This window comes from Eurytemora carolleeae, unplaced genomic scaffold, assembly GCF_000591075.1.
Source record: "Eurytemora carolleeae unplaced genomic scaffold, Eaff_2.0 scaffold73, whole genome shotgun sequence".
Taxonomy (NCBI): Eukaryota; Metazoa; Arthropoda; class Copepoda; order Calanoida; family Temoridae; genus Eurytemora; species Eurytemora carolleeae.
The window spans coordinates 372,501-395,823 of NW_019396049.1; the positions used below are offsets into that span (position 1 = coordinate 372,501).

At 32.2% G+C, this 23,323-nt stretch overlaps 2 protein-coding genes across 2 annotated transcripts; both read right to left on the reverse strand.

Annotated features, from left to right (window-relative positions):
- Positions 1-84: 84 nt before the first annotated feature.
- On the reverse strand, positions 85-16,995 carry LOC111704167 (uncharacterized). The gene is made up of 15 exons (XM_023476322.1): positions 16,007-16,995; positions 15,362-15,430; positions 13,887-13,960; positions 12,979-13,164; positions 11,640-11,715; positions 11,162-11,253; positions 10,506-10,602; positions 10,350-10,440; positions 8,852-8,898; positions 7,543-7,661; positions 6,858-6,930; positions 5,660-5,725; positions 5,190-5,272; positions 4,572-4,927; positions 85-149 (listed from the first exon to the last, which is right to left on the reverse strand). Exons 1-14 carry the CDS (start codon positions 16,094-16,096, stop codon positions 4,801-4,803), a joined length of 1,290 nt encoding a protein of 429 aa, XP_023332090.1. The 5' UTR covers positions 16,097-16,995; the 3' UTR covers positions 85-149; positions 4,572-4,800.
- Positions 16,996-17,804: 809 nt separating this feature from the next.
- Positions 17,805-22,754, reverse strand: LOC111704049 (cofilin/actin-depolymerizing factor homolog). The gene is made up of 3 exons (XM_023476170.1): positions 22,486-22,754; positions 19,474-19,657; positions 17,805-18,180 (listed from the first exon to the last, which is right to left on the reverse strand). The coding sequence occupies exons 1-3, from the start codon at positions 22,677-22,679 to the stop codon at positions 18,112-18,114; spliced, it is 447 nt and encodes a 148-aa protein (XP_023331938.1). The 5' UTR covers positions 22,680-22,754; the 3' UTR covers positions 17,805-18,111.
- Positions 22,755-23,323: the final 569 nt, after the last annotated feature.

A 23,323-nucleotide genomic window follows, 5' to 3' on the forward strand; every position in this document is an offset into this window, starting at 1 on the left:
TATATTCTAGGGTTGTGTCTGTTTACAATGTTAAAATTGTTGTCTGAACCAAACAATTATATATTTCCTTAAAATCTGTATTTCCTCCAGGATTCGTTTCTTCTCACTGCTTCGACGACATTCAATATGCTTCGCAGCAAATACTTGACCTGGATAAAACTAGGTTTTAAACAAAACATTTAGGATTCAAAACACATTCTATAACACAGCCGCTGCAGTGTTTAAAGGTAATATTCGTCTATTTAAAAAATACGTAGATAAAAAAAAATTTTAAATCAGGAAAACGACAATCTTACTGCATGCTTACAGTTAAAGATGCCAAAATGTCAAAATCTGAATCATACCGTGTTTGTCAGTATTTGAAAATTTTGCTAATTTATAAACGTTTTTCGTTTATTATTAAAAAGATAAAATAATAAATAGTCCTTGTTAACTTAATTTAAAAAGTTACGTTTAGAGTTATCATATTAAAATATTATACTATTATATATCCTATTATACTTAAAAAGTATTAGTTTATTTTGTGCTTCAGAGGTAAGATCGGCTTTGTCATGTTTCTAAATCTAAAAATGGAAGGTTTTGTGTATTTTCAACAATGTAGATGAGCAACCTCTTCCCTTAAATGAATTGCTTGCAAACATATTGTTACGGACATGAGCAATAAAAAAGCAATAAAACATGGTTTCCTCATAAATAGGATTATTTTTCTTTATTTTTCAATCTTTTAAATAATCTTAAAAAGTCACAGATGTAAAACAGTTTATACAAAAAATTGGAAAGTCCTGATATTTCTAAACCGTGGTTGTCTCGATTATAACTGTTAAAGCTTATAAAATCTTGCTAAAAGAAAACTAATAATAATGTACAACAAAAAGCTTAAAACAAAAATTTATATATACGAGAGCAAATGTTTTTTTTTCTGTCACAACTGTCAAGTTTAGATGAATTCACAGTGAACTAGATAGTAGGTCAAATGTATGAAACAATTAGTATACGACCTCGCTGCTTTATTACTACTAGCTAAAGGGCCCGGCGTTGCCCGTGGAAAAAAAATTTTAAGCCAGTCGGTCCAGCCGTTTGGCTGGCTATACGCAACATATATACGAATGTCTTGATTTTTTATATAGAATACTGGTTTAAGGGCCCGGCGTTGCCCGTGGAAAAAAATTGAAAAAAATGTATAATTTTTTTAGCCTATAACACCCCCCTGGCCACCAATGAGTGTCCACAAAAAATGTCAGCCCAATCGGTCCAGCCGTTTGACCGGCTATTACATAGGAATGTCTTGTTTTAATATTTAGATGAGAAAAGCATTCGATAAAATACTATAAATTCAATAAGCTCGCAATAACTCTACAATAAGATAATAAAGTACAAGATATATCGTGCTATACTTAAGTTTGACATGGACTAATTATACTTTGTGGCATGATCACAATAATCTAAATCACATCGGATGTATCGAACTAATTCCGACACAGTTCAACTCAGAACTTATTTCTCTTAGCAGAATATTTCCATTATACCTGTTAACCTGCTTTCAACCTTGAAAACTGTTCCAAATCTTCCTTTTCCAATAAACTCGAGATCTTTATAATCTTGAGAAAATTGATCAGTGTGAGGAAACAAATCCACATTCTCTGCTTGAGAAAATTTGTCAGTGTAAGGAAACAAATCCATATTCTCTGCTTGAGTATATTTATCAGTGTGTGGAAACAAATCCATGTTCTCTGAAACCAGGAGAACAATATCAATCAAATGAATTGAGACTTTGCCACAAACCTAATCCCTATCTAACACAACTCATTGCTTGAAATATAAAAGGTCTGCGGCATTGGAATGAAAATGTTTAGGGATTAGAAAATTAGAGAGTGTTTATGGCACAGACTTAATTCCTTTGATTTTATATCAACCGTTGTTCCTACAATGGCGATATTTCTTGAATTTGAAACAAATGACAAATATTCAGTTAAAATCATTGAAATCCGCAGAAATGTTGTTGCGGTGAAATTTACTGCAGATCTTGCCAGGCTACATTTGTGGCATAAAACGTGTTGGGTCAACTCTACACTAGGTAGTCCTGACTGGACAGTACATTTGTGGCATAAAACGTGTTGGGTCAACTCTTCACTAGGTAGTCCTGACTGGACAGTACATTTGTGGCATAAAACGTGTTGGGTCAACTCTTCACTAGGTAGTCCTGACTGGACAGTACATTTGTGGCATAAAACGTGTTGGGTCAACTCTACACTAGGTAGTCCTGACTGGACAGTACGAGTGAATGTATGTACAGCACAGGCTTGGATCATACAACTGTTAGAGTGTTGTAAATAAATTATTTATGATAGAGGTTTATAGAATCTATTTCAAAAACTTTCGATAGGAGATATATATTCATAATCTGTCTGCCTACGCCAGTTCTATACACTGTGTAGTTTGCAACGTTCTGGAGTCATGACGAATTTTGAAGAATTGTTTATAAACAACAAATGCATTGAATGCGTAAACATATTTTCCACTTAGTTTAAAGACCCATTAGTTCTTCACTTGAAATAAACAAACGCTGCAGGAGAAACTTTAGCAAAATAATGTCAAGCTTCATGTTTATAGTTTTCATAAGTTATAAGAAAAGTGAAAATTAAGATACTTAAACCACTATTTTCAATATCTGCAATTTACGATTAATTTAGAAAACTTTATCGATTTATTTCAAGAATCGTTTTCCTGATATGCATCTTCAAAATGTTTAAAAAACTAGCGTTAAATTTAGAATATCTAATTGTATAATTACTTGTAGTAATAGTATTAACAATATTCAATAATCTTGACTATTACAGTTATTCTGGATTGTAAATCTTAATAAAAGTTTTAGTGAAATATTTGTCAGCTTGAACTTGAATTCGGACGATGTTAGTTTTGGCAATGCTTTTTTTCTAACAACGACAGGAGAAATCTCTCATCACTTTGTAAACACTTTTCAAATCTTATCTTCTCTCTCGGTTCTGTGAGTAGTTTAAACTAACTCAGTAGAGCAGACTGGGACTCATAAGCCCAGCCGGTCAGGAGGAGATCTAGGGATCCAGGTATACAGATATACAGGGATCCAAGTAAACAGATATACAGGGATCCAGGTATACAGATTTACAGGGATCCAGGTATACAGATATACAGGGATTCAGGTAACATATATACAGGGATCCAAGTATACAGATATACAGGGATACAGGGATTCAGGTATACAGATATACAGGAATCCAGATATACAGATATACAGGAATCCAGGTATACAGATATGCAGGGGTTCAGGTATACAGGGGTTCAGGTATACAGATATACAGGAATCCAGGTATACAGATATACAGGTATTCAGGTATACAGATATACAAGGATCCAGGTATGCAGAATGCAGATATAGAGGGATCCAGATTTACAGATATACAAAGATCCAGGTATACAGATATACAGGGATCCAGGTATACAAATATACAGAGATCCAGGTACACAGATACACAGGGATCCAGGTATACAAATATACAAAGATCAAGGTATACAAATATACAAAGATCCAGGTATACAAATATACAAAGATCCAGGTATGTACAAATATAAAAGGAGCCAAGTATGGGTGAATACAGAAATCTCTTCATAAAAATTTATTGGGAAATATGTATGCAGTATAATTGCACACAAGGTTATAATGCAAGGAAAGTTAATTTCAGTTGCTTATACTCTGCGTACATATTGAAACCAGTTTTCTCTGGGTGGAATTTGTAAACAAGAATAGATGCATCAGTGTTAGTTTAGTATCCGAGGAGGTTAAAAGCATTAAATTTTGATAATTTTGGTAATTCACATAATAGTTTCCGTTAACCAGAATATTTCATTAATTTTTTATGTAACAGATGGATCCCATGTCAGGCTTCGACATCCGTCCTGAGCCCGAAATTTAAAAGAGTATCGTTCAACGAAACCCTTGAGTTTCCTTTTTGGGGTCTTAACATTTTGTAGATTTTTATTTGAGAGATTCGAGAAAAATGGAGAATAGGAAGAAACAAATATTTCATAACAAAAATATCGATATCCACAAAACTGCTTAATCCCATTCGTAAAACCCGGGTTTTAAAACTGGTTTTCATAACGATACCCTGTCTTAAGTTTTGGGCTCTGTGTTTACACTACCGGCCAGAGACAGTACACTGCAGTACAAAAGATGCGTACACCTCTGAAACAACTTTCCTTGAATTAGAACCTCATGGTTGCACAGGGGTTCTGCTAAACAGATATCCAGGAATGCATTTAGTATACTAAGAGTAAGAATATAAAAAAGATAGATCGTATGCAAAGGACCCATAATATTAAAAAGAATGGGATCCAAAACAATTTCCAAGTAAAGATGGCCTGCTCTGTATGTTACCAATCTAAAGGCCAATTACTTAAATCCATTATACTCTAGAAATTATACTCTATTATTATACAATTCACTCTGATGGTTTATCTATCTATCATAGTAAACAGAGAACCCAGGTAGTTTCACATATCAGAAAATAGTTTTATTTAAAATCTAGACGAACCATCTTATTGTAGAGCAGTTGAGCTGTTGGGTAGGATTTATATTGTTTAGAGTAGAAGAACCATCTTATTGTAGAGTAGTTGAGCTGTTGGGTAGGATTTATAATGTTTAGAGTAGACGAACCATCTTATTATAGAGTAGTTGAGCTGTTGGGTAGGATTTATATTGTTTAGAGTAGACGAACCATCTTATTGTAAAGTAGTTGAGCTGTTGGGTAGGATTTATAATGTTTAGAGTAGACGAACCATCTTATTGTAAAGTAGTTGAGCTGTTGGGTAAGATTTATAATGCTCCAGGAAAGAGTTAAAGTTTAATTTTGTTGAGACCTCTTTTGGTTTCTTGCCAGCTAGTCGAGACCTACACAGAGTACGAAGATTAGAAGATATACATTGACAAAAAATTTTAATTTGAATGTACAGTAGATAAAGTAAATGTACAGAAGATGAAAAGTAAATGTACAGTAGATGAAACGTAAATGTACAGTAGATGAAAAGTAAATGTACAGTAGATGAAAAGTACAGATGTTTGCATCACAAAAAGACCAATAATGTAAAGAGAAAATTAAGTATTTTGAGTTAAACCTAGGTATCTAGAAAATAGATAGTATATGAATGTATACCTTGAGTCTTCTGTGATTACAAGACCGGTTTTCTTCAATCCTTCCTTGCATACGGAGTAAACTTCTAACCTATCCTTTTTATCCTAAATATGTATACAGTCCCCACAACAATCTGGAAATAGGTTTACTGATTTGTCGTTTTATTTGTATGCTTGAGCTTGTCCCCACATCCCTTAATAACAAAAATAAAATATTTAAGTTAAAAATACAGTAGTCCACACAAAACTGTGGAATACAACCGACATTGAGCACTTTTAGACTAAAGATATGATTTTAAACATGAAACACAGCAATTGTGCAGTTGATTTTCTTGATACTAGAAACTTATTATTTGCTTTATAGCAACATCAAATACATTAAAGATTTCTTAAAAAGGAATTGAGTCTTTGCTACAAACTTTGATAGTGATCAAGCCATGAACTAAGTTTTAGAAAGATTAATAAAGGTTTTCTCCGTGTTCTGTGTTTTACCTTGAAATGCATAAGAACTGGAGGAACGTCAAGGTGAGGAGGCCCTTCTACCCACCGATATAAATCCTGCATTTCATTCGTTAGATTTTACATTTCTTGGTTCGTTTTAGGTAAATCCTAAACTTCGTTCATCAGATTTTACATTTCTTGGTTCGTTTTTATATAAATCCTAAATTTCATTCGTCAGATTTTACATTTCTTGGTTCGTTTTATGTAAATCCTAAACTTCGTTCATCAGATTTTACGTTTCTTGGTTAGTTTTTATATAAATCCTAAATTTAATTCGTCAGATTTTACATTTCTTGGTTCGTTTTTATATAAATCCTAAAAACTTCGTTCATCAGATTTTACATTTATTCATTCGTTTTATATAAACCCTAAACTTCATTCGTCAGATTTTACATTTCTTGGTGCGTTTTTATTTAAATCCTAAACTTAATTCGTCAGATTTTACATTTCTTTGTATGTTTTTATGTAAATCCTAAACTTTTTTCGTCAGATTTTACATTTTTATATTCGTTTTCATATAAATCCAAAACTTCATTCATCAGATTTTACATTTCTTGGTTTGTTTTTATATAAATCCTAAACTTTATTCATCAGATTTTACATTTCTTGGTTCGTTTTTATAAAAATCCTAAACTTCATTTATCAGATTTTACATTTCTTTATTCGTTTTTATATAAATCCTAAACTTCATTCGTCAGATTTTTCATTTCTTTATTCGTTTTTATATAAATCCTAAACTTCATTTATCAGATTTTAAATTTCTTTATTCGTTTTTATATAAATCCTAAACTTCATTCGTCAGATTTTACATTTCTTGTTTCATTTTTATATAAATCCTTACTTTATTCATCAGATTTTACATTTCTTTATTCGTTTTTATATAAATCCTAAAGTTCATTCATCAGATTTTACATTTCTTGTTTCGTTTTTATAAATCCGAGGCTGAAATTAATGGTTGTAAGAAAGGAACTGAGTTTTTGCCACATATTAAATGTTCTAATCTCTGCATCTTTGCAGCCTGCTGCTGGTGTAAACGTTTGATATTTCAAAGTTAGGGTTTCTAATCTAACAGAACCTATAGTTTGAAATATTAAAGGTTCACGACATTGGGTTTCAAAGACATAGGGATTAGAAAATCAGAGTTTACAATAAGGGCTTAATTCCTTTTGTATATAAATATTTACTTGACCTTGAAAACAATCTTTTTTGTGATTCCTATTTCTTGAATAATTTTCTTCACCTTCTGTTCCAAAACATCTTTCCTACGAAAATGGAGAGCTGGAGTTTATTGAATGAACGGCCCGGCCCTAACTCTACGGTAAGAGAACTCATTTTCTTCTGTCTTTAACTGATCCAAGGGACTGAAAATGACCCTACTATAAGCAGAAGGAAATACTAATTCAAAACGGCGCATTACCCTAGAAACCTTAATCTGATTTATAGATGGATGATAATGTCGTTTTTCAGGCTTGTGTAAAGTGTTTTATTCTGATTATTTCTCCACAGCTTCTGAAGAAAAAAAATGCACAAGTCACTTTTACAGAAAAAAATGAACAGCACATGGAAATCTAATTTACAAGTTTTAAAGGGTAAATTGTTGTGAATCGGACATCATCCTTCTCTCGATTTCTTTCAATAGAGGGTAACTTAACATTCGCCTTAATTGGAAAATTCGATTTACTCTTATTAAATCAAAAAAAAAACATTATCTGATGTTAAAAACAGGGTTTGGAATTCATGAAGAGAGAAAGCGGTAGTTAAACTATGCATGACTATGGTTCAAGTTGAGATGGGCAGCGCAGGAGAAGTAGTTGAACAGTCGTACCTAGTTAAACTACCTCTAGTTCTTCAATAAATTCTCCCCCAATGTTTACCTAAAATCATCATCATCAGCCATCTCCTCCTCGATCCAATCAGATTCTATTCCGTGGATTAGTAAAGTATAATCAGGATCTAGAGATCCATAAACACTGTGCTCATCCTTCTCCTCATTCTAAAACCAGATAGCTTTTGTATTTCTGCATTCTTCTTATCACTCTCTTTCACATAAACCAACTATTTCTTCTGTATCCGTCCTATCCCTATCTTTATTCTGAACTAACTAGCTCTTCTGTATCCGTCCTATCTTTCTCTTTATTCTGAACTAACTAGCTTTTCTGTATCCTTCCTATCCTTCTCTTTATTCTGAACTAACTATCTCTTCTGTATCCATCCTATCCTTCTCTTTATTCTGAACTAACTCTCTCGTCTGTATCCGTCCTATCCTTCTCTTTATACTGAACTAACTATCTCTTCTGTATCCGTCCTATCCTTCTCTTTATTCTGAACTAACTATCTCTTCTGTATCCGTCCTATCCTTCTCTTTATTCTGAACTAACTATCTCTTCTGTATCCGTCCTATCCTTCTCTTTATTCTGAACTAACTAGCTCTCCTGTATCCGTCCTATCCCTCTCTTTATTCTGAACTAACTAGCTCTCCTGTATCCGTCCTATTCTTCTCTTTATTCTCTTTATTTTGAACCAACTAGCTCTTCTGTATCTGTCTTATTCCACTCTTTATACTGAACCATATAGTCATTTTGTATACCCGTCCTATTCCACTTTTTATACTATACGAGCTAGTTCTTCTCTATCCGTCCTATCCCACTCTTTTTACTAAACTATCTAGTCTTTTTATACCCGTACTATACCGACCCTTTATACTGAACCAGCTAGTTCTATTATATACGTCCTTTTATACTCGTCCTACTACACTTCCTGCGTCCTGTCCCACTTTTTATACTGAACCAGCTAGTTCTATTATATACGTCCTTTTATACTCGTCCTACTGCACCTCCTGCGTCCTATCCGACTTTTAATACTGAACCAGCTAGTTCTTCTCTATCCGTCCTTTCCTTTCTCATATGCCTGAACTTACAATGTTCTTTCATTCGTCCTTTCCTTCTTATGTCAAAGGTAGCTAGTTTTTCATTATTTCTTTATTTCAAACTTAGCTAATTTTTCTGTATTTGTCTTATCCATATCTCTGCTATTTAGTTTATTTTAGTCTTACTTCTCTCTCCCACAGTTTAAACCTTCTCCTCTACCTAAACCCAATCAGTTATTCGGTGTCTGTCCAATTTAATCTCATGAACTATGATTAATGACGTAATTCTAATATCTCTAGTTTATTGACTGAATTACCTCAGCTTTTGGTTTGGTTGAACCAGTTTTAATAGACTCGTCGCGAACTAAATTATAAAATAAATATGATTATTTTTATAAAGTTTTAAAATCAACTTTTATATAATAAAGCTCTCCTTGCTTTTGCACTTTAGATACAGGGGTTCTAGATTCACACCGAGGTTATGGACCAGAATAGACACCGTCTGTCAGTTTTTGGACTTTAGATACAGGGGTTCTAGTTTCACACCGAGGTTATGGATCAGAATAAACACCGTCTGTCAGTTTTTTGCACTAATCGAAAGATTGGCATTTCAGGATAGCTTCATTTGTCACTAGAAAAATAATTATTTTTTTAATTGTTTGCAAAGTTTCATTTAACATGACGAGGGCAACAAATTCGATTATACAATTATTTAATATAATTATTTAAAACAAATATATCTTTTTAAAATTTTATGAACTGCTAAATTATTTAAAGATTTTTTCACATAAGATTTATTTATAAATAAAAATAACGATGATTGATTTTCCTGCATTACCCCCATTTCTAGTTTAATCTTATTGTAAGAACAAAACAATTTGAATACCATAATTTTAAATGTCTGTAATTTTTTGTATCATGAAAGAACAGAACATAATATTTGCGTTTTTTATTTCATTGTTTGAATTTTCCATTTAAAAAAATCACGGTTTGGGAAAACTTCCCCTGAAATGAGCTTACCACCTTATTTATGGGGGGGGGGGGTATAATAATAATATTAATAAAGTTAAATGGATTGAGAAGTATTTATTATCTTTTCATGAATAAAGGAATGATCAAGGATTCCAACAGTATAGATAGTTTTACTAACTTTACTGAACCAACAAAACTTTATAGAATAAGAAATTGTTTAAGTTTTATTCTTGGATAATAAACATGATAGATTACAGGGAATATTAAACAGACAGGCCGGGGGTGTACCGTGTAGGACAGGGAGAAGGAATATCATAAAATATCAGACCAAAAATTAATTTTGTCGGTCAGTCCTGAAATAATGCAGTAAAATAGTTGCAGGGATTAAACTTGAGATTTTTTAATTTCATTAGTTTACCAAGTGCAAGTGAAAGAGGGAATTCCGATTGGGAAAGGGTTGAGGAGGGAGAACGTTAGTATTTTGTAAAGTTTGATCAATTCGAATTAATGCATCTTGCAACTTAGCTTATTTATTATATAATTTTAACAATTAGTGCTTGTACTGGGGGGGTGGGGGTTTCTATAGAATGGGACGAAGTGGGATTGTAAATGTCGTAATATATTGGAAGGAAGATGGTTGTTTCCCTAATCCGCTAAATAGGAACTTGGGTTTTCAAACAAACTTAAATTTTCTAATGCCAATATCATTGAAACCTTTGATATTTAAAACTTAGATTAATTGATCTAACAGAATGTATAGTTTGAAATATCAAAGACCTACAAAATCGGGTTACAAAGATATGGGGATAAGAAAATCAGAGTTTGTGGTGAGAACTCTTTTACCTGGAACTTCATTCCTCATTTTCTTCTCCGGAGAAACATCCTTCCTTTGAACAGATTTACTAGGACGCCGAGCTTTAGTTGGAGAAACTGTCTAAACCAAGAATAAACTTTACATGAAATGTTTATAATTTCAGCGAAGAATAAAAGAATCCAAACCTTTCTGACAGGTTTCTTGTCTTTTGAAGACGGAAGAGTAGGTTTTCCAATAGGTTTAACTGGTGATCTTCCCCGCAACCCTGCCTTAGCTACGGTACTAAACAGGAGAAAATTGATTTAATTTCTCTAGATGCTGTATCGAATTAAATTATGTATTCAATCTATGCAGGAGATGATATACAGTTGCTGATGCTTCAGGTGCAGTATTGAACAGGAGTTAATACTTAGTTCTTGCTCCAGATGCAGCACTGAACAGAAGGACATATTTAAATCCTACTCCAGGTGCAGTTTGGAACAGGAGTTACTATTCAGTTCATGCTCCAGGTGCAGTGTTAAACAGGAGTAAAGATCTAAATCTCCTGCTCCAGTGTTAAACAGGAGTAAATATCTAAATCTCCTGCTCCAAAAAAAGTACTGCTCCAGATGTAGTATTAAGCAGGAGTAAATATTTAAATCCAGCTCCAGATGCAGTATTGAACAGAAGTGAATATTTAAATCATGCTCTGCGGATGTAGTATTAAACAGGAGTGAATATTTAAATCCTGATCAAGATGCAGTATTGAACAGTTAACTTTTCTAAAAACTCTATTCTGAGTGGATTCAAATTTTATATTTTTAGGTTTTTGAAATATGAATGTTTCTGCAAGGTTTCTAACCTGTTAGGTTTATATCCAACTCTTCTAATACTTGAATCCTGAGTAACTGCAAGATCAGTGTTAGTATTACTGTCTCGTATCTTTAACCAAACCTGAAAATCAGAAAAAATCTTTTAAATTCGTGTTTTGTAATGTTTTATAACTAATAATTACTTATTGTATAAATTTTTAGTAATTTAAATGGAGAGGGATTTTTTTTAAATAAAGATAATTCATAACTACAGTCATAGCCAGTAAAAACCGGAAAGTGGTTTTTACAAAGTTTTCTATTCAATAACATCACTAAGGGTTTTTAATTGGTAATGTGTTATACCTCTAAAAATGTACACATCTTAAAAAAAATATTAATCATTTTTAAAATAAAAATCACGAAAATAAGATTTATTCTGCTGATACCATGGTTGTATGCAAATATACTATAAACACGAAAAAAAGTTTGATGTAAAGGATTATTAAGATTAATAGAATAATACTGAACCTGATCCTTGTCTTTTTTCTCCGCAAATACAACAACTATAGGATCCAAACCACGAACTTTAGGTCCAGAGGTCCACCTGGAGTAGAAAATCTTTCAACTACATTATTTAGGTTCATTTTTTCTACTTTTAAAGGAAAAATCGTTTTTTAAGACATTAATATGAGAATTACGTTGTAAACCGCAATCCTGTGAATTGTATAATGCCACTGTAATATGTTAACATGTTATATACATACATGCAATAAATATTACTTACTTACTTAATCAAAAACTATTCTTAGGGAGGTTTCTTTAAACCTCAACTGATAAGCTATGATGGGTTATTAGGATATGATGAATATATCTTTAATTTTCTCTAGATGAAAATTGGCAAACCAGCAGCTTTCAGTAAAGCTTTCAGTGGATTTTTAAAGCTCCATAACAGCAACTGTTTTACTTTATTTAAGGTTGAAATTCTTTAAGTAGTAAATTGAATTTTTCAAATAAAAACAAATTTTTTAATTTGATTACAATACTATATTTTTGGAAGGGGGGGGGGGAGAGGGGAGGGGAAGAGGGAAGAGTGGTTGGGGGCCCTGGGTTAAAAATGATTTAAAGTTTAGTTGTATTAGAGAGGATAAAAACAGTGGAATATATTGGGTTCCGTTGCCTGAGGATATTTTATGAATATTATTACTTGATTTTAAACAATAATATTTTAACAGTGAAAAAACGTAGAATATTTGCAATACAAAGAATAAAACATAATTATTGGTTTTGCAAAAATACAATGAAAGCAAATGTTTAGGACAAAAATTTATTCTTTCCCTTGAATGTTTGGAACGAAAACACAAACGTTTTGCAATTTACCTGATTTACAATTTTAACAACAGTTTTATCTTTTAAAGCCCTCATTTTTTTTCTTCTTATATCGTAAAGATAAAAGTTTCTCGAATTTTTTTCTTAGGATTTAAAAAAACTTTGAAAAGTTCATTTTCTGGGGTCCTGTGAGATACCATAAATAATTTGGAACCAATCTTTTTGGGATTTAATGAATTCAAATAGACAGGCAGAATAAAGAGTAAAGAGTGAATCAATTATTCAAAAAAGTTCCGTTTAACCCGCTCTCCGAAGAAAAATGACACAGACCCTTTTGTTCTCAAAATCTCTATCAAAACAAATTTTAACAATTGCTTGCTTGTCTGTGCAGTGGAGTTCAAAAACTCTTTTAGAAAAGTCTCAGCTGAAAAACTTATGAATTGTTGAGACTCTGGTAACATGGGTTCGATTGAGAGCTTTTTTAAAGAAGAGAGATACTTAAAACTGCGTTTAAAATACGATCAACTCTGAAACTGTAAACCTGTACACATGAGTAAATGTTCCGTCCGTCTCTACTCCCCAAACTGTCCGGAGCAGACGTTTGATATTGTGCTCCAGGAAGTTCTTGTTAACCTCTGGATCCTCTCCAACCTCCTCCTCCATCACGTCCTTCTCAATCCCGTGGAACACAAGGGTATCCTTCTCTTTATCCTCCTTGGGTTTAACACTAAAGTAATATAAGAGTTAGGACTGTTTTGCTAAGAATAGAGATTAAATATATTTTTTAATTTTTTTTTCTTTTTAATCACATAACAACAGTGTGCAAAACTTTTAAATCTTCAGCTTTTAGACAATTCCTTTTCCCCTCTCAACGGTTCAACCGCAGAAGTTTTGCTTCATTTCTTTCAGCGTCATTTGTGCCTTAATTATCTGTTTCAAAGCGTTAAACCCTTTAATTCGCTCCATGTACCTAAGTGCTATCCCAAAACGTTCGCCTTCAAATTGATTAATCTATTATAATATAGATATTAAAATTTGACATCTGTTAGTTCGAACTCCAATTTTTTATATTTTCTGTTTACAAATCCCATACCTACTCGATACTAAGAGCTGACTTGAATAAAAAGAATAGAAAATTAGAATATAAATGTTTGATTAAATTGTCAATTTAAAGTGTTAAAGAAAAGGAATATTTTTATACTTTTTAATAGAAAAAAATGAATATCTTTACAACCTGATGATGTAACCCTTAGATATTTTAAACTCAGACTATTTGACCTAACAGAATTCACAGTTAAAATTTGAATCACAGGTCTACTGCATCAGGTTGCAAAGATACACAGACAAGAAAATTATTATTGCTAGGGTTCAGTTCCTTTGAGCCTACATTAAAAAGATAGAACATACCCTTTCAGTATTAGTTTTTTAACTAAGATAAGAGTATGTTACCCCTGTGGAGTAGTTGAGATTGAATCCTTGTTATTAAACTCCTGAACTGTTCTCTCCATATGATCCAACTCCATCTTAAATTTTTTTAAACATACTGCAGGGTGTCTCAAAATAAACAGAGCAAAAGAGTCCAGAAACTCATTTGTAATGATATTTTCAAAATTAAGAAAATTATATCTATGTAAATTTTCGATTCAATGAATCCTAAACTGGGATATCTAAAAAATATTGGTTCAAGATCATCAAGAGATTGAGATCTTGAGAAGTGTAGGAAGAAAGCAGCATCATCGGAGTGGTACCGGAGACCCCAGCCGCTACCATACCGGAGACCCCGATATTGTCAACGGAGACCCCAAAGTGTTCATCGGAGACCCAAAATAAATAGTTAACATTTTTGAAAATGTAAATTGCTTTTTATGGCATAAAAACCTATATAAATTCATATTGTCATAAATTTTTTAATTTGGATATTATTTAATGCATTTACAAAGAAATCTACAACATTTTTAAAAATTTAAAAATTCTCGTGCGTGTTTATTATCTATACCCTTATTAGACTTTACACCCTCCGCCCTCCCTCTCTACCTGTCTCCTCAATATTCAACATTTTAACATTTTATACAATAACATTTAAAATTTTAAAATATTTTTACTATTTTATTTGGGGTCTCCGATGAAAACTTTTGGGTCTCCGTTAAAAATGCTGGGTTCTCCTGTAGAGTGGCGGTAGGGTTCTCCGGTGGGACGGGGGTGTGAAATTTATATTGTATCATTTGTTAGATAAAGGCTGTAGTCTATAAGTGAGGGTAAAGCTATTAAATCGAAAATATTAGATCTTTTATTGTACCGACATAATTTTACACGATCAGAAATATTAGATCTTTTATTGTACCGACATAATTTTACACAATCAGAAATTAAAAGTAATTTACTAAATATTTTGCGGTTTTTTTTTTGCTCACTGTTTTGCAGAGAATTTTTGGCCAATTTGAATAAAGTTGCAAATAAACTTACTGTAAAATCGTACAAAAACAAATTGTCTCACAGAGTTTTCTTTATTTATTAAATTTACTCTTTCTAAGTTGGAAACTTTAGAAGTCTAACTGAGAGCTCATTAAATAGGAAATTTTACCTAGATATTTAAATTTTTTTTTTTTCAATTTTGACAATACGACATTAATTAATATATATAGTTGGCTTGTTTGTCTGTCATGTTTGTTTGTATTCAATAAACGCCAAAACGCCTGAACAGATCGGGCCTAAACTTTTTGTAGTGCGCATATAACCCCTCTGGAAATATTATAGCTGGTCGGAAATAAGAAAAATCTAGCTGTGAAAACAGAAATCTTCCAAATATAAGATTGTAGTTTTCTATTATGTACGAAAAGAAATTGTTGCAGGAAAACACTTTTTAAAAGCTAATATTATTTCAAGAAAGACAGTCTAGCCAATTATATATATTCATTCAATCCTACCGCCAGGGATTCTGCTTCATGTTTTCTCTGGTCTACAGTTTTCTTCAGCTCTTGTACTGTCATCTCCAACTAGAGAAATATTCAACTTGATCTCTTCTCTTTGACACTTTATGCTTATCAATGTAGTACAAACACATACATAAACAGTTTCTCAATAATTTATCATTAATTTTCTATTTTTTTAATTTGATAAAATTCGATTTCCGTTATCCTTACTTACAATATTAAAATATTTTGTCTTTGAGTCCTAGAGAAAATAGTATTTCGTGAGAATTCCAAGTTTCTGAGAAATCATTTACCAGGATACATTTACAAGGATAGAGTTTACCAGGATACAGTTTACCAGGATACAGTTACAAGAATAGAATTTACCAGGATACAGTTACAAGGCTACAGTTTACCAGGATACAGTTTACCAGAATACAGTTTACCAGGATACAGTTTACCAGGATACAGTTTACCAGGATACAGTTTACCAGGATACAGTTTACCAGGATACTGTTTACCAGGATACAGTTTACCAGGATACAGTTTACCAGGATGCAGTTTACCAGGATACAGGTAACCAGGATACAATTTACCAGGATACAGGTAACCAGTAGACGATCTGGGCTATAATGTCAAAAAACTAATGGAAGTGAAGACCTTGTCTAGTTTTGTTGAACGGATAGATACAGATGAAGATACAATGGAGGACTTCCGGGAGTCAGATTCTGAATCAATCTGAGAACTCATCTTAGCTGCTGAACCCGGAGCTGACGGAGACAATGTTTTTTTTTTTGCAGTTTATCGGAGACAAAACCTTCCTGGCAGAGTTGGAGCTTGCAGCTTTTCTCTCTTAGATCTCCAGACCATACAAAATATATTTGCTTGGATACTAAACTAGGCCTAATCTAGATAAATAAGTTTTCTTCTAAAATATTGTTTATCAGACTCAAAACCAAACATTTTTTTACAACTTGAAGAAGTTAAGATTATTGTTTTATTACTTTTACGACTGAGTTATTATACAGAACTTTAAAACTTCAGAATATTTTTCTCCCTTTTCTTTCTGTTTTGTCACTTTTCTTATTATGATATCCAAAACTTGATCGATTTAAAAATGACGAGAATTATAAAGACTAGTTTTGTCACTTCTGTTTTCAAGATGTCTTTAGCTAGATTCTTTTTATGGAATAATGTATCTCAAGATATTTTCTTTCACTTTTGTATGATATCAGAAACATTTTTTTTAATATTTGAACCTAAACACTTAAATACTTGAATCCTTTCCATTCAAAACTAATTTCCCCTATTAACTCAAACCAATAGGTTCCCCTTGTAATGTAGAATTTACGTGTTCTGGCCGATCAAGGATCAGGGTTTAGGGAACATGGACCATGAATCATGGATCAGGGTTAAGGATTGAGGGTAGAGGGTGTGTTTTCACGGAGGACAAGGTTTAAACTGGAGGTTTAGATTTAGGTTCCGTGGAAGAAATAAAGTTTACATTTACTTCCCGGAGTCCGGATCTTGCTCACTGTGATCTAGACAGAAATCAAACTAATCCAACTTTATAGCTACGACGGACTTAGCTCCTCAAGTTTTGACTTTATGCACAAATATAATATATTTATAGTTGTGGAGAACACCAGCTAATATATTTATAGTTGTAAAGAACACCAGCTAATATATTTATAATTGTGAAACACCAGCTAATATATTTATAGTTGTAGAGAACACCAGCTAATATATTTATAGTTGTGAAACACCAGCTAATATATTTATAGTTGTAGAGAACACCAGCTAATATATTTATAGTTGTGAAACACCAGCTAATATATTTATAGTTGTGGAGAACACCAGCTAATATATTTATAGTTGTAGAGAACACCAGCTAATATATTTATAATTGTGAAACACCCGCTAATATATTTATAGTTGTAGAGAACACCAGCTAATATATTTATAGTTGTGGAGAACACCAGCTAATATATTTATAGTTGTAGAGAACACCAGATAATATATTTATAGTTGTGAAACACCAGCTAATATATTTATAGTGTAGAGAACACCAACTAACATATTTATAATTGTGAAACACCAGCTAATATATCTATAGTAATATATTTAAAGATTAATTATTAATAAAGATGAAGATAAAATGAATTTGTATGGTCCCCTTTTAAAAATTTAATTACTATCGTGATGTTCCTTTTTCACTAAAACAAGTCAAATCAAGTCAAATTCTAATAACTTTAGACCATCATTTTTGGGATTACATTTTGGACAGAAAAAAAGAGACTATGTGATTTTTTTGTTTAAAAAAACTCAAATAACTTTTTTTCCCCCACTCCCCATTGCACAATATATGACTGTATGAAATCTAAATTTAGAAGACACAATTTTAGTGTTTTTCTCATCACTGGACCCACTGTGCAACTGTAAAAGAACAAACAAAAGATTTCACAAATACAATAAAGTTTATTTAAGTAATTAAGTAAACATGGTGACATGATAATTGTTAAAAAAAAAAAGAAGCCTGAATTACAAAATAATAATAAGATTACGTACTCTGTACACTGTACAGATGGTTAGTTTGACACAAGAGACGTGCAATCATGTACAGTGCTTTGGTACACTCAAGTGTTCTTGTACATATCTGTACTGCTTGGCTTTTGCACTTGTACACTTGTATACAGATTTATTTATGTACCCGTACACTGTGCATTGTACAGGTTTGTCTGAGAACTCCGTAATGTACGGTTTTCTTATACACGATCCATCTTTCTCAACTGCTCTTCAACACATTCAGCTGATGCTTCAGATTCATCTGTAGCCTACAATTATATATCATTATATAATTATATCAATTTTTAATTATTTTATAACTCTGTAAGACTTTAAAGTTACATCTTTTTATCCTGTAAATATATCCTCTAGGGGACTGCAAAGGAAACATGAAAGGGATCTAGAGAAATTGATATAAAACTGAGTCAAATTTATACGAAAATTCATATGTATACAATTTTGTATAAAAGTAGTAGGTTTAAACAGATGTCCGACGGACGTCACCATAACTTCCACCAATGGCAGTGCGGTTTACTGGTCACGTGATACAGACGGACACAGGTGACCAATATACTGCACTGCCATTGGAGGATGTTCTGGTCACTTGATTTTCAGTTTCAGATTTAATTGTATACATATGAATTTTCGTATAGATTCGACACAGTTTTACATCAATTTCTCTAGACAGGAACATCAGATATAACTTTCAAGGGTCACAATCAAGAGCTAAAGTTATTATCTTGTAATAATAATAAGTGAATATCATGTAATAATATCATTATTTTATTTTATTAAAAATTAAATTATTTTATTTATCATGCAATAAAATCATCATGTAACTATATAATCATGTAGTTATATCATTAAGTAATTATATCACTGTGTAATTATGTAACTAAATCGTCATGTAATTGTTTCATTGTGCAATTTGACATGTAATCATATTGCCATGTAATTATATGATTCTGTAATTGAATAGTCCAGTAACTGCATCCTGATCTGATTATGTAATTTTGTAATCCTATTAATGTAATTATGTAATCTAGTACTTATCAGATGTTTACGTTTCCCAGGAAAATATACAAACTCTGCATACTTCACCTTTTTCCAAGTTAGCTTTATTGTTTTTTTTTATTCGGAGGAAATAATTCCTATATCTTTGCAGCCTATTTGGTGTTAACCTTTGATATTTCGGAATTTGACCAATTAAAGTTTGAATATCAAAGGTCACCTGGAGATCCTGCTTATCAGTCCAGTTAGTCTAAACTTTAGAACCCATTTTACCGATTTAAAGTGTTGATTTTTCGTACTTCCTCTTTTATGATTTTTTGTTTGACCATGTTTTTAATGAAATATAGTCTCTTATGCTATTTTTGACGGATTTTGAATGAATTTGAATAAACAAATCTAACACAAAATAATCCGATAAAGACAGTTAGTTAGTAGTTTTAGTTAGTTTTACGTAAGGTCTACGACATCAGGTTGCAAAGATATAAGAATAAGATAATTCAAATTTGATGCAAATGTTCCCTTCCTTATCCTGGTTCTATAGTCTAAATCACCTGTATGAATTTCTGAACCCCAACAAGACATTTTTTCAAAGCATCGAAGGATGAGGAGTAGAGCATTTTCTTTTTAATCTTGGCTGAGTCCGGACACCAGGACATCAAGAACAGTTTCTCCTTTTTACTTGCCTCCGAGGTACCCTGACACTGGTGGGTGTACTCAAAATCAAATACTCCATACCTAAACACAATAATATAGGAAAATGTAGAATTAAATTAGAACATTTATTAATCTACAAAACGTCTGTTTAAAGGGACTGTAAGCGAAATTTCCAGTATCCCTTCATGCCAAGATGCCCGATTTACAACGATAGAATTAAAGCTTTGTCTGATTATATATGAATCAGATATTCATGTTTTTGTTTCTTTAAACTGTTTATTTTCATTTGCGGTTTCTCTGCGAATTGAACACTGTTCGAGTCAGAAAAACAATAGTATCTTTCACATTTTTTACCAGATTAAGGTTTCAAGGGTACCGGTTTAAGTTGAAGAGAAGTGGTTTAACTTATTCTACGTAAGTATAGTTCGAAGACGTCTCGCTAGTCGCTTTTAGATCAATTTGATCCCAGTTTATGTTAGCTATAAGCTTCCGACCTGGGATAGTTCCGAATGTTTGTATCTTTATGTTAAGAAGACCTGCTTTTCATTTAACTAAACAAAGTGTCCAGGTTTGCTGTTTACATAAACTTTCAGTTCTCCCTGTAATTGTTTATTATTTATTCTAAAGTTCAACGGCATTAAAAAAAACCGTTGTATTATATGAAATTATTGCTTTGTTTCCATATTCCTTTTAACCTTTAGCCCTGCGTGTTACTCAACTGTGTGGAAAGTATGTCACTTTGTAGAGATGACTCATGAATAATAAAGATTTCTCAGGGACAGACTACAAACTACATTTTTAGGAGTCCAGACTACAGAATACAGACTACAGACTACAGACTACAGATTACAAACAACATTTTTTAGAGTCCAGACTACAGAATAAGACTACAGACTACAGACTACAGACTACAAACAACATTTTTAAGGGTCCAGNTTTTCTGAACTAAATCTTTGCAACCAGACAACATACTACAGACTACAGAGTATAGACTATAGACCACATACAAAAGAATGAAATCAAATAAAGGAAACGAGCAGGAATAAAGTAAAAATTAAAGAAGGAGAGGAAGCCACGTCACAATAATAAGAAAGTTTTGACAGAAATCTGAAAAACAAAATTTGCATCATGGATATTGTTGGAACTTTAGGGTGGGGGGAATACTGAACTGTGGGTTTATATATCTGATGCATGTTGTATATATATGTATATATGTATGTATATATGTATATATGTTGCATAAATATTATTCTATATGCAACATATATACATTATATATATTTTGTTTGTATATTGTATATTTTACACACTGGAGAGAAGCAGGCTGTGTATTGGATAAAAACTAGAGCAGGATGGAACTGTACAGTGTACAGTGTACATACATATATATTCAAGACCTGTACATAAGTAAGTTAAATCTCTTTTAAAAGATGAATCATGATGTAAACAATAAAATAAGTAGAGAGGCAGTACCTATTATTAGAAATTTACCTAAATACTTTAAAAATACTAAAAAGTAAAATAATACCAAGATTATCACGAAAAAAAAATAATTATAAAACAATATGAGTAAACCAAACATCTGATCAATGCTAGTGTAATGCAAGATAGTAATCACAAAGGAACGAAGTTTTTGCCCCAAACTCTGATTTTATAATTTTCCAAGTATAGACCTTAGATATCTCAAACTATGAATTCTTGTAGCTAAAATTGTGTAAATTTAAAACATAAAATGGTTACACCATCAGGTTGCAAAGATATAGGGATTAAGATTTGATTTGTGGAAAAGAATCAAATCCTTTAGATAACATCAAGAGTATGGTTTATACACTATCATCTTTACTTTAGATAACATCAAGAATATGGTTTATACACTATCATCTTTACTTTAGATAACATCAAGAGTATGGTTTATACACTATCATCTTTACTTTTGTTGAAAATAGAAGATGTTGATTAAAAATAAGCATTACTTTCGGACCACGGTCAAAATGATTTAAATTTATAATCAAAGATATGAACAGAAACATAAGTTACAAGTTCTCCTACTTTTTGTAATTAAAGACTTTAATTGATATTTTCAAGTAATCCACTATTTATACCGGCTTCACCGATTTACAAACATGAATCCATTAAAGCTTTGCATGATAAAGAATAGATGAGTTATCCATGTTTTCCTTCATGAAATCTGATTACTGTTAATTGTGGTTTCTCTATAAAAAGTGACTTGAAGATTTTGCTCAGGCAGAAACAAATGAGTTAATTGTCAAAATAAAACTCCTCTTTTGTTAGAAAAACGAAGATATCTTCTCCTTTTTTGGTCAGATAAAGGTTAAAGGGTTGTTAGATAAAAGGACAATTGTGATTTATTCTACAGTCCCTTTAAATACTAAGTATTCAAGCTTTTATCTAACAGGAAGGTATCTTGAATTATATATTTTAGGGGAATAAAAATCCCCCCGTCAAAGAAAGGGATTTATAAAGCAGAAAGATGAAGCAGGGGGATTTAAGACGATGGAAAGGGGAGGGGAGATATACACTATACAGTTCATATTCTCTCTTTACAAATTGTTTATTTCCAACTTTAGTTTAGACAAAGTAAAGATCAAATATAATCTATTTTAAGTCCGGACCTGACATCTTAAAAACTAAGCAATGAATACACTTTTTGCATTAAAAAGTCATATTTTCTTGCTTTTCGAAGATAAATTCTAGTTCACGTTTTTGCAGCTAAGGTGAGAGATAATATGCAAGAAACTGGGATATAGAGGAAACAAAGAGCTCGGTAGAAACATATAAATATAATATTATCCTTTGCTAATTAATTAGTTTTCCAGTTACATTTACATATATACATTTTTAACCGGTTTAGGTTTAAACTATAAGACCGGTATAAAGAGTATTAATACCTGCAATCATCAGGTCCTGATCCGGTTAGATCCTGGAGAAAATCAGAATAGTTGGAGTTCCTCTCTCCGATCTTCTCCACGGCGATGATCTTCTCGTCCTTGATATAGAAGACGAGGTATCTGTAACTCTTCTTCTTCTTGATATCATCGTATTTAATCTTAACCTCCTCTGCCACCTTTACTCCGCTAGCCATCTTGTATAGGATGAGTGTGCCGGGAGGACGTGTATAGGAGGAGAAGGAACGGCCGACGGAGTCTAAGAAAGGAAAGAAAGCCGAGATACCTATACCGGCTTCAAATTCTCTCCATTTTCAGGTTTCTGGGGGGAACTTTCATATTTTGAAATTTTAAAAGATATCTTAAATCCCAACGGGAAAAAATGGATTAAAATAAATTTGGTCTCGATTTTTTTTTACCCTGAATAAAGAAGNTATATTTCTGGTGACCAGTTGAAATTACGTCTACCTAAATTTCCTTCAAGGGATCATTTTCATTTAATCATTCTCATTTAAACCCCCCCCTTGTTCCCATTTCCCCGACAATTCCCCTCTGATCCTCCCTTCCCCCCAGTCATATGTGCTTTCCCCTAGTCGACCTATAATTAGAAATTCCCCACATGGAATGGAATAAGAATCGGTACTCCGGAGGAATAATTCCACCCCTGGATATTCTTTACAAAACTTAATTAAAATTGTATTATTTTTAGTGACAAAACTTGTAAATATAAAATTCTCATGAAAAAGTAACAAAAAAGTCTTGAAATTTAATTTTTTCATTTTAACAAGTATTTTTTTATTTTGATAATACTAAAATGTTTAATGTTTTACAATACAAGAGA

Coding starts and splice junctions, on each gene's coding strand:
- LOC111704167 (XM_023476322.1), bottom strand. CDS start 16,096: ATGAGTTCTCAGATTGATTCAGAATCTGACTCCCGGAAGTCCTCCATT. Junction 11,716..12,978: donor ACATTTACTCATGTGTACAG/GTTTACAGTTTC, acceptor TTTCTACTCCAG/GTGGACCTCTGGACCTAAAG. Junction 10,441..10,505: donor ACAAGAAACCTGTCAGAAAG/GTTTGGATTCTT, acceptor TTCTTGGTTTAG/ACAGTTTCTCCAACTAAAGC.
- LOC111704049 (XM_023476170.1), bottom strand. CDS start 22,679: ATGGCTAGCGGAGTAAAGGTGGCAGAGGAGGTTAAGATTAAATACGAT. Junction 19,658..22,485: donor TCAGGACCTGATGATTGCAG/GTATTAATACTC, acceptor TATTGTGTTTAG/GTATGGAGTATTTGATTTTG. Junction 18,181..19,473: donor GGGTTCAGAAATTCATACAG/GTGATTTAGACT, acceptor ATATAATTGTAG/GCTACAGATGAATCTGAAGC.